This window comes from Alligator sinensis, unplaced genomic scaffold (assembly GCF_000455745.1).
Source record: "Alligator sinensis unplaced genomic scaffold, ASM45574v1 scaffold424_1, whole genome shotgun sequence".
NCBI classification, from domain to species: domain Eukaryota; kingdom Metazoa; phylum Chordata; order Crocodylia; family Alligatoridae; genus Alligator; species Alligator sinensis.
The window spans coordinates 1,558,673-1,569,949 of NW_005842113.1; the positions used below are offsets into that span (position 1 = coordinate 1,558,673).

At 37.6% G+C, this 11,277-nt stretch overlaps 1 protein-coding gene across 1 annotated transcript in view; it reads left to right on the forward strand.

Annotated features, from left to right (window-relative positions):
- BRWD1 (bromodomain and WD repeat domain containing 1) overlaps positions 1-11,277 on the forward strand; it is a 99,756-nt gene that overhangs the window by 43,009 nt on the left and 45,470 nt on the right. Inside the window, exons 17-25 of the mRNA XM_006024684.3 lie at positions 213-396; positions 1,697-1,790; positions 3,501-3,641; positions 5,703-5,788; positions 7,636-7,828; positions 9,498-9,614; positions 9,747-9,854; positions 10,243-10,367; positions 10,893-10,975. Coding sequence (XP_006024746.1) covers positions 213-396; positions 1,697-1,790; positions 3,501-3,641; positions 5,703-5,788; positions 7,636-7,828; positions 9,498-9,614; positions 9,747-9,854; positions 10,243-10,367; positions 10,893-10,975 — 1,131 coding nt within the window. The remainder of the gene's footprint in view (positions 1-212; positions 397-1,696; positions 1,791-3,500; positions 3,642-5,702; positions 5,789-7,635; positions 7,829-9,497; positions 9,615-9,746; positions 9,855-10,242; positions 10,368-10,892; positions 10,976-11,277) is intronic.

The window sequence follows — 11,277 nt, forward strand, 5'->3', positions numbered from 1 at the left end:
TCTTATGCTTGCTTTCAATTCTGTTTGAAAGTATTAGTAGTAATGATAACCATTTTTTAAAACAACTTGGACTCCTAATCTATTTATCACTATAAAAAGTATGTCTGCCTTTGTAGGGAAGAGTTGATTTCTCTTTCAGACCTGAATAAGTCAGACATTGGACATCAGTGCTCTCTGGTAAAAGACTTATTTTTCCTCCTCTGTATTTTTAGCTTTTAGGAGACCAAGTTTAGACATTCAGTCCCCTCCCAACATTGGTTTGCGTCGCAGTGGACAAGTTGAAGGTGTGCGTCAGATGCATCAGAATGCTCCACGGAGTCAAATTGCTACAGAGCGAGACCTTCAAGCTTGGAAACGAAGAGTAGTTGTACCAGAAATACTGCTGAGCTTATTCAGGTGTGTGGAAATCTAGTTGGCTAATATTTGGAGGTTGCTGTAGAAATGACTACTACTGTAATACTTTAGTGTTCTTCCTAAACTCCAGTGATGTTAGGCTTACATTAAAAATATTGTTGTGCAAAATGAAGTTATTAAATGTCACCATATTTTCTCATGTACCACATGCCCCCAAATAAGATGCTCACCTTTAGGGAAGGCAGAATGAGGGGTGGGGGGAAGACTTCCAGAGTCATGGCTGACTGTAGAGGCAGAGTCGGCTTTTCAGCATTAGCAGAAGCTACAGTTTTAACCTTCTCATAGCCACTGCCAATTCAGCAGTAACTGAGAGGGTATAACTAGCTTTTGCTAACCTGAAGAATATGCTCTGCTTTTTCCTCCCTGGAGCCAGCAAGGAGTGAAGCACATGCATCCATTCCAGCATAGAAAACCAGCTTCTCTGCTTAAGATATGAACCCCAATGTCGAAATGCTGATTTTTAGGGAAAGTTTTTTGTGGTATGTAAGCACAGTAATTTTGAGAGATCCAATATGGAAATATGTTGACCATATGAAAGACTTGCTGTAAATTATATCCCTTTATCTTGCCCCTCTGTCGTCCATTGGGACAATGCAAGAACTGGCTGGCATCTGTGCCAGTTAGATATAGGGTTGTAAATATTGTTTAAAAATTTTGTGTAACCTCCTCTAATTATAGTGGTTAAACAGTTAACTAATAATAACGCAGCAGCTTGGACATCAGCTGCTGCTGGGAACTGTTCTGGTTCCTGGAACCTTTTGACTGCCCGGCTGTGGGGGAGGAGGCAAGCCCACCAGACAACACAGCCCATTTGAAGCCCTGCTGGGAGAAAACACCTGTGAATGAGGAGCTAATTGATTAATTGATAAGTCATTAGGCTGCTTGTGGTTAGCTGGGTGGGGGGAGGTTATCACAGCACTTGTAGGTTCAACAATTAATTGTTTAACCTTTCACACCCCTAATTAAATGGAACTAAGTGGTAAGAGATTTTTCTGGTTCCTCAGAAACTAGGTGGCAGTTTTTTATTTCTTTAATTCACTTCCAAGAAACTGCAAAAATATCCTTAAATATTTGAAACTACAGAACTACTTACACTACTTTTTATAGTCTTTTCAAGAAAGGACCATTTGAACAGGTGGTGTGTCCATTTCAGTAGACTTTTAAAATTAACATCTTAATGTCTAAATAGCTTTTTTTAATCTCTGTCCCCGTGACTACTCTCTATGTTTGGGAAGTTAGAATCCTATTTCTGTTCTGACAGTTTTTCATAAATTTCTTGTAGAAAACAAGAGGAGTACCGGATTGCAAAGGGAGAGGAGGAGAGAGAGCTCTATGTAACAGAGAAGAAAAGGAAGTCATTTCAGTCTTCCGAACAGGTATGAAGCAACTGTAGAGAATGCTGAGCTTCTAATGTTTACGTGAGTTGAGAGTTTGGGGGACAAGCTAGAAAAAACACGTGCACATTTTCCTAAAGATATCCTGTAGAAAGAATTTCACAAACCTACTCTGAAGCATGTTTTTTTATTATTACAGTCGACATAAATTGGCTTTCCTGCAGGGAATTAAGATTTTTCCCCTCCTAAACAACTGACCAGAATTTTGAAAGGGTGTTTTTCTGACAAGCTGAGAATAAAGTCTGGCTTTACTATATTCAAGGGTCGAGTTCTAGAAGTAGGAAAATTTTCCCACATTCACACTCAGGAGCTGAGACGGTGAGAATTCTCAAGATGGTTTCTTCAGAGAAACAAAATAGATGGTTAATTTCACTTTTCAGCCACCATCCTTGTTTCAACAACTTTTTTGTGTATAGTTTAAGAGTTCTTAATCAGTTTTTTTTATGTAATACAAAGGGTCCTGTGAATGGTCTTAAGTGAGTTCCTGTTGTCACATCCTTTTGTTTTTTAGTTTTTATAATCATGCTTTCCTTGAATTGTTGTTGACAACTGGATAGTTTTCAAATTGTGCCTAACAATAAGTAAAAATTGCTACTTTCCTTTATGAAAGTGAGAACCATAAGAAACTTGACAGTTATACAAGTTTTGTTTGCCTGTAAACAACCATTGTTGTTTTGAGAGCTTTTAAATGGTTACGTATGGCTTCCTGCTTGCCTTTAGAAACACTTTCCCATTTAAATCTGTTGTACTGTCAAAATATCCTTTAATTTAAAACTCTTAATTTGTTTTTATGACTTCAACCTTCTTCTGTGGTGCTTTCAGTGCTTTTTTTTTTTCCCTCAAATGTCACTCAGCCATAATAATGAAACTGGAGAATAAATTAGGATGCCTAACAAAGAACTATACTTTTATTATATATACAGCTGTGAGCTATTAAAATCATAGGGCTGGAAGGGACCCCAAAGGATCATCAGGTCCAGCCCCCTGCAGGAGCAGGAAAGGAAAAACATCTGGGGTCAGACGACCCCAGCCAGGTGACCATCCAGTCTTCTCTTGAAGACCCCTATGGTAGATGATTGCACCACCTCTGAGGGGAGCTTGTTCCATAGTCTGGACACCCTAGTTGTAAAGAAAATTTAGTCTTAAGTGTTAAGAATTTCTGATGCTGTTGTGAAATGTCTTGTAAAAATATCAAAATGACCAACTCTGTAGACCTCGGTTCTTTAGCAGTTCATTCCCGGTATGTTCACAGTAGTCCAGTTAGATAGTACGGATGTATTTAATTTGTTATGGTTGACTTCCTCTTAACTTAGTCTGGATTTAACATAGTTAAACACAGAGGACATGCTGGCTTAATGAAATATCTGAAAAATGAAACGGGGCGTTTCATTGAAAAATGAAACGGGGCATGAAAGTCAGGAACATCAGCAGCTTCTCAGAATTAATGTTGCATATTAATTTTAAAATTCCTGATAGTTAAATACTGTTGTCTGAAATGGTTTATATACATAAAGCCATTTCTTGTACATAAGTACAAATACAAAAGTACATATGGTATGATGAACTACCTAGTCTAATATTTAAATTCAGTAGTTTCTTTTCCTCTACCTTTCTGCAAAAAAAGTTTGTAACAATTTGTCATTGCATTTTTATTCTATAATTCCCTACTTTTTAATCTCTCTATACAATCAGAGTGACTCTGAATCTTCATTGATACAATTCAAGCGTAGACTGCATCGGCGTAAATATCAGAGTTATCGAACACGGAAAAATATAGAACAACTTGATTCATCTGAGGAGGAAAAGGATGATTGTTTTGGCTTCATAGAGCAGGTGAGCGAGTGGCATCCTAAATTCTGTAACCCAGTAAGTAGAGTTAGTGGAAAGCACTATATTTACTCGCATATTGCATGTCCTCAAATAAGACGTGCACCATATTTTTTGGAAAGACTGAATCGAGAAAAAGAATTCCAAGACTGTGTTCCTGTACAGCAGAAACAAAGTCTAATTAATCTCACCTTCCCATTCTATATGCTTCAGAATAGAGATTTGAAACTTGGTGGTGGGATTGCCCTGACACTTTTATGTTCCTGTGAAAAGCTACTTGGATTCACTCAAGTTTATAATCCTTTTGAAAAATCTTACTTTACATGGGAACAATAGGGACTTAGTAGAGTTTGACAACTACATTTTCCAGTAATTGTCTGTACTGTCTATGGCCTAACCCTAACCCATAGGTGGCAGTGGCTGAAGCAGAATTTTTCTTCTAAGTGCTGCCTTTGGCATTTCTAGCATCAGGCCCAAGAACTGAAAGCAGGAGAACTTTGCCTGCTATGCTTCATCTTCATCTTCAAATGCAGAGGTGGTGAGCTGCATTGGGAAGGTAGAAGGATTCCTCCTCTCAGGGTGTTTAATTCCAAGACTCCACCATCTGATTTGCAAAACAGCTGAGCACGCTGTGACACGGACAAAGTGCTTCATAATGCCAAGTACTCTGAAAAACTGGGCTGGGCAGCCAGGTTCAGTGGACACATGACATTTAATCTTTCTCTTTGTTTTAGTTCTCTCTCTGTACAGCGTGGATCATTCCCTCATTGTGCAGAGTTGTGTAAATTAATTACTTTGTGAAACTGCCAGATATTGTAGTAGAAGCCACAGAAAAGGTCATGAGAATTAATAATTCTGCAACAAAGGAAATTTTGTATGGTTCATCGTGGATTCTGAATGCAAGAGGAACCTGTGGAAAATGTCAAGCAGTTAAGGGGGCTGCATCATAACTTGCAGGCATGAGTAGGCTGGGATAAAGTTGAAGTGTCATCCTTAATTCCAGAATTACCTAATGCTGAATGCTTGCCTTTAAAAGGAGATTGTAAATTTAAGGCTTTTCCTATGGATATAGGATACAACCAGAGTGATGGAAAACTCTTAATACTTATACCCAGCTCTGAACTGAGAAGCAAGACTTTTGTTTCTCTCCTTTTTTTAAAAAAAATCTTGATTAGGAAAGATTTTTATTTCTTAAGTAGTTAAAAGTTTGAAATTTATAATGAAAAATGTGAAAAACTTCAGGAAAGGACAACCTGCAGTATGCTGTGGGATGTCTCAGTTAGCATTATAATCAGTTTTGCAATTAATTATATGCTTTCATGTTTAAAAAAAACAAAACTATTCTGATGTCAGCTGAGTGTGGAGCAAAGTTCCCCAAATTACCACATCCTTGTTGTATCAAATATTTCACCTTTTATAATTTTTTTAAAACTATGAATCGAAAGAACATAGTTTCTTCATCTATGCTTCTCCTGTCTCTGCCACTTAAACTTCTCTTACTATATGGCCTTAGTCTAGTTCCACTGTGCGTTGTTTGACTTAATAATGGCAATCATGTCTATAATTCAAAGCCATTTATAAAAACTCCTTGCAGAGAGTTTCAGTTAAGTGCAGCAGTTCTCATTTCCCTCCAACCTCCCCAGCCCACATTACTCTGCACTTGTTTGAGGTTGAATTGTTACTGGTGCAGTGCTAGAATTTTCATTTGCTTCAGGGAGTCAGCTCAAATAATGAGGAATGAACTGTTTTTCATCTGCACTTAATTTTTAACACAGTACAAGGAGCTATCCAAATTGATAGTGCTGATAAGGAGAAGGGATTCATAGATTCATAGATGTTAGGGTCGGAAGGGACCTCAATAGATCATTGAGACCCCCTGCATAAGCAGGAAGCTAGATACTCATCTAACCTCCTCTTGAAGACCCTCAGGGTAGGGGAGAGCACCACCTCCCTTGGGAGCCTGTTCCAGACCCTGGCCTGGTGAGGTGTATTTAGTTTTATATCCTGTAAAAATATGTACTGTGATAAATTTAGGATTGACAGTTGTCTAAATCTGTCTAAATCTAGGAAGCTGAAGAAAGTGAAGGTTTAGCCTCTTCATCGGAAGAAGAAGAATGGAAAAGTGACAAGAAAAGCAACAGTAACAGTTCAAGGTATTTGCAGTCTTTTTTTTCTTTGTCTCACCTGAATTTGGCATGTTTGTGTTCCACACTTTGAATTTCTAGCATGTTTCATGAATAGGGGCATCCCTAGGGGTGGGTGACCAATCTGGGCCCCGCGCTTTACAGGGCCCCGCAGAGCTGGCTCTGCACCGCTGGCTTTGCATCCAGCCGATTGCTACCACCCCCTCACCCTCTTGCACCAATGGTGGTGGCAGCTTCTTCAGATCCAGGGTGCATGGGATCAGAGCAGGGGCGGAGCCATGCATGGGCTGATTTTGCCCCAGGCCCGCACCCTACTTGGGTCAGCTCTGTTCATGAGTGATTACATTTTGTAGTTTTGTTTCTGAAAATGCTTGGTTACTTAGGACTTAGTTAAAGCAACAGCTTGTTAAACTGTCTTCCACATTCTTTGATTTTCAGTAAAAGTCTGAATTCATTTAAAGACCACCCCCCCCATGTTTTTCTGTTGTGTATTTAACAGACTTGGGATCTTTCACTTGCCTATTCTTAGAAAAATGATTCAGTTTGTTTTTGTTAAAGTGAAGTAACACATTAAATTTATGCCAAGTGGAAGTATATTGTTAAGGCACCATAAAAGGTATAGAAAGTAGATGATTGGGTACCATAGTTTAATTGTAGTTTATAAATGCATAAGATATATATGAAGGACTTGGAAACTATTAAATGGAAAAGCTAAGCAGTCTGTGTTCTAGTGTTATTCTTTCTTGAATAGAGCAAGTAATTTTTAATATTCATATATGTGGAATTTAAGAAGATTGTTTTATGTCTTCTTTTGAATATAAAGAAGGAAAGTGATCTTGTATTTCTGGCTTTCAGTCCATAATGAATTTTAAGGGATGCAATAGTAATCAAGTCCTTTGTATTTAATGCTGCTCTATTTTAAAGAAAAAAAAAAAGATTAAAGTATCCCCAGTAGTACATCTAATAGACACAAGTTTACTTGAAGCTCATATAACTGTGCCCTTAGAGTTTGTAGGGACCAGTTAGCTGGTATGTTTCCCTACCAGTATATAGGACATAAAATGGTACCAGAGATTCCCCTGCAAGTATTAAGACACGTTTCTTGGAAAAAGTGGCCTAATTTGGAGATCTCCATGAAATCAGTGGTTTCTGAAGTTCAGTTCCTGAATTGTCTTCCAAGTGTGCACTTAACTGACTGAACACCCAAGTATATTGGGTTTCTATAAGTCCTTACCTTTCACTTGAATAAAAATAATGCAGATGTGCTAGCTTTCAATTGCATTCTAGCTCTCAACTGATTAAATAGCCCTGTTTTAAACTATGGTTACAATATTTTAAGAATAAGAAAGTGTGTTGTGTGTTTAAACTCTCACTGAATTTAAAAATGGCTAAAAGACTATTCCTTATGTTGTCTATGAATAGGCAGGCTATTCTTACTTATCTCAATTCTTTTACTGAACCTCGTATAAAAATAAAAGAAAATGTTAGAAGTTGCGTAGAATTAAGTACAAAGAAGTTCCATATTTCTCTGCTACTCAGTGAAGAACTATTGCCCTTGGTTAAAATGTTACTTAAGAGTAAAGAAATTATGCATTTTTAAAATAATTTTTCATAGTAATTATAGGGAAAAAATTGTCCTTTATGAAGCAACTTTTAAACATATTAAAGGTTTAATTAGGATCAGAATATGGAAAGAAAATTATATTTGCAAATGTTGTAGGTTAAATGAATGTAATGCTCTGAACTACTTTTCAGTATCTTAAGCATGTGTTTCATTCATGTTTTGCGTGGTTTGTTTTTTTTTGTTTGTTTTTTTTTGTTTTTGTGTGTGTGTGTCCATCCTCACCTTCAAACAGTGACTCTTCAAGTAGGTATTCTGACTGGATAGCTGATGCAGGAATAAATCTACAGCCTCCTGTGAGAACTGCTCGCCAGAAAGCTGTCAAATATTGCAGTACTTCAGAAGATGAAATATCAGTAGAGAAATCTTCTCCTAAAAAGAGAAGAAGAAAAAGAAGGAAAAAACCCAAACCAAAAAAACAGGAAGAAGTATGAGACTACTTATTATTTCTATTCACTTAATAGATTTCTCCTTTTATGCCTGGAAACTTGCAGAGTTTGTCTGTATTATCTTTGTATTAAGTAAAGGTGTTTGTGATGTTACCAGCAGTGGCTGTCATAGAGCCAGGTTTGAGCTTGGTCTCCTCACCAGTGTTCTGTTGTCCCCTTTAAAGTCTGTAGTTTTTTACCTTACAAATCCAAAGACTGCTCATATTTGGGGAGTCCTAAACAAATTATTTTTCCTGTTCTTATATTTCTGTATTAGCTGTTAAAATGTCTATGCTGCTTTTCTAAATTTTAAAATAACTTTTGGTACAGAAAAATCTAAAAATTAACAAATTACTTGAACTGATGTTTAGTAGCCCCATTATAAAGCTATGCATAATGAACTGATAGACCGTTAAAGCCTGCCTCCTGCTTTTAATGTCTGTTAGAAAAGTTAGACTTTATAACATACCCTGAAGGACAGAAAATCTGGGCCTGGGTGAATGGTGACTATGGTACCTGCTTTTCCTACAAATGGCCTTCATTTAAACAGAAGGAACACCAGCTATGAAAAGTGTAGATGCCTGAGTTGTAGTGATATCATTGGCAGCCATGAAGGCAAATGGGGACTGGTATAATGTGCTGTTCAGTAGGTGGCTGAATTCTGTGCTAGCTTCTGTTCTGGATCTTGTAAAGGTATAGTTGTGCAGTGCATTATAATTCAGTAGGCAAGGATAAGCATGACAAAGTCTGAATAAAAAATGAAGTTATGTTTGTCTAGTCAAATACAGTATGTCCAGAATGTTGTCAGAGGCAAGACAACAAAAAAAAAAATAAAGAGCATTAGGTCTCTTAAGAAATCTACAGGCAGCTCATTTGTGGGCAAGCTGTCAGGGACCTAGTGCTCTCCCTCCCTCCCTTTCCCTTGGGTAGGGAGAGAGAGCAGAGGACTGTGGGATACTGGGTGCGTCTCCTGAGAGAAAAGCATACCGTGTTCAAATTGATCATGAGGAGCATCTTCCTTGTAGGTAATCAGTCTAACTTCTTGTGGAAGAGCCATTTTTCTTTCCCAAGAAAGCCCTTAACACACCTTTATTCTCTCTCTTTTTTTATACTGGGAGAAGGACTGTTCTCCCAACACACACAGAACGTCTTTACTTGGCCTTAGAATTGGTTGCATTACCTAATCAGTTTTGGGTTTTTGCTAAAATAATTTTGGAGTTGCAGACATCTAATGTTAAGGCTAAGTTTAGGACAAATTATCCGTTTCCTCAATCCAATGTTGTTTGTATATATATTATCATATAATTACAGTATTAGAATGTTAGTAATACTTTCAACTGACTTAACTTTTCAGATTTAAATTGTGTCTTGCAGTTAGTCAGATTTTACTTGGTAATTTTCAAAATTATTTCTTGCAAGTCTCCTCTTCTCACAGTTTCTCATATTAGCTATCTTGATTTGTTCAGTAGGAGAACAGCAAATAGAACCAAAATTGTGTACTACTATGAGAACTTGAGAATTTTATTTTTAAATAAGACCTTAGATGGAGTGATGGGGTTTTTCTCGTTTTATAGGTTTACCTTGTATCCAACAGTTTTTTTAAAACTATAAATTGCCCTGACACCTATGCCAAGATGGTATTTAACTATTCTGCTTATCCAATGTTCAGACTGATACTCTTGCACAGCCAGTAGTCTCAGAACTGTTAGATGACTGGCATCCTCCTGTTTGGATAACAGACACTGCACTTAGAAGATCTCCATTTGTTCCTCAAATGGGTGATGAGGTGAGTCTGTTTAGTAAAAATGTTATGAAATGCAAGATCCTCTTTAAGTTAATATAGTTGTTTGTTCTAAGAATAGGAAAAATATTTTGTTCAAGTGTTTCAAGTGATCAATTTACTTTTTTTTTTAAACAGGTAATATATTTTCGCCAAGGGCATGAAGCTTATATAGAGGCAGTCAGAAGAAATAATAATTATAAACTGAACCCCCACAAGGAGCCATGGAGAAAAATGGTTTTGAGGGTAAGAACATTGAGGTGATTTTTTTTATGAGCAGTGATAAGCCATAATCAGTGCTAAGTGGCTCATGTTAGCCTTTTAAATGTTTTATAGTAAATATAATGTCTCCAGTTGTGATTCTGCAAGTTCCTTTGCCTACCAAAATGGAAGAGGAGACTTTTTTTCCAGTTATCGAAAGGAACTTCAGCATTGCGTGTGTGAAAGTCTGTATATAAATTGCTCCTAAAATTGGCTGTGAGGAGTAAGTAGACTGTCTCCCAATATTAACAATACGGGCCTTTTGAGTATTGAGATGGTTCATATATTTTGTAAAGTGAAACTGAACTAGGAATTGTGAGCCTAGCACAGGAATGAAATGTAATGGAATTGTTGTGTTAATTTTTATCTGTAGGATCAAGAATTGGTAAAAATTGTTGGGATAAGATATGAAGTTGGTCCTCCTACACTGTGTTGCCTCAAGCTTGCTTTTATAGACCATGCCACTGGAAAGCACACAGACAAATCATTTTCTGTCAAGTATGTATTTTTCTGCATAATGCATGTAATACCAGCAGTTTTCAGTAGGTGGACTGCAGGGACAGATACGTGCGGTGTTCTGCTGATTTCTTCTCTCCTCTCCTCCTCCGATTTACATCTGCAGCATTAGTCAGCATCATACTAAAGATGCTAGGCTACCCTTGTGTCCTACCTGCAGAATGGAAAGCAGTAGAGCCACCCTAGTGTGGTGCTGTGAGCAGGCTACTTAACTCTCCTATAACATCACATGAATATGCATTTGTCTCTTCCATTCCAGAGCTAGTGCAGGTGTCTGTAGCATGTCTGGTAAAAAGACTAGAAAGGCATCAGGCTGTGGGGTTGGGGTCAATGGAGGGAAGTGAGCTATGATGTGGAGATAGGGGAGAGGTGGGATTTCAAAGTGTTGGATAACAGCTTTTTTTCATGTTTGTTTTTGGTTTTTGAGCCATTTGTGAGGCTTCCATAGGTGATATGCATGTTGATTTGTGTGTTCACATGAAAGTTGTCTTTTGTTGTCTTACCTAGATATCATGATATGCCAGATGTTATTGATTTCCTTATATTGCGTCAGTTTTATGATGAAGCACGACAAAGGAATTGGCAAGCTTGTAAGTCTTTTACCTGTCAGTGCAGTATTGGAATACTAACATTTGTCATAATGGTTAGGTGCAACTCATTAGGTTGACATTTAACTTTAAAAGGTGCTCTGTATCTGTATCGGAGGCTTCCAGCTGTCTGCCAGTATTAAACAATCTTTTGTGGTGTTTGGGGTTACCTAAGATCATGTTACTAACAGAACCTAGAGCAGTGGTCTCCAACCTTTTAAGTAGGAGATCACCTTTGATATTTAAAAGCAACCCAAGATCTACCATGTGCCATGCTGCCCTCTCCTCTCCCCTCCTCCCCCCCC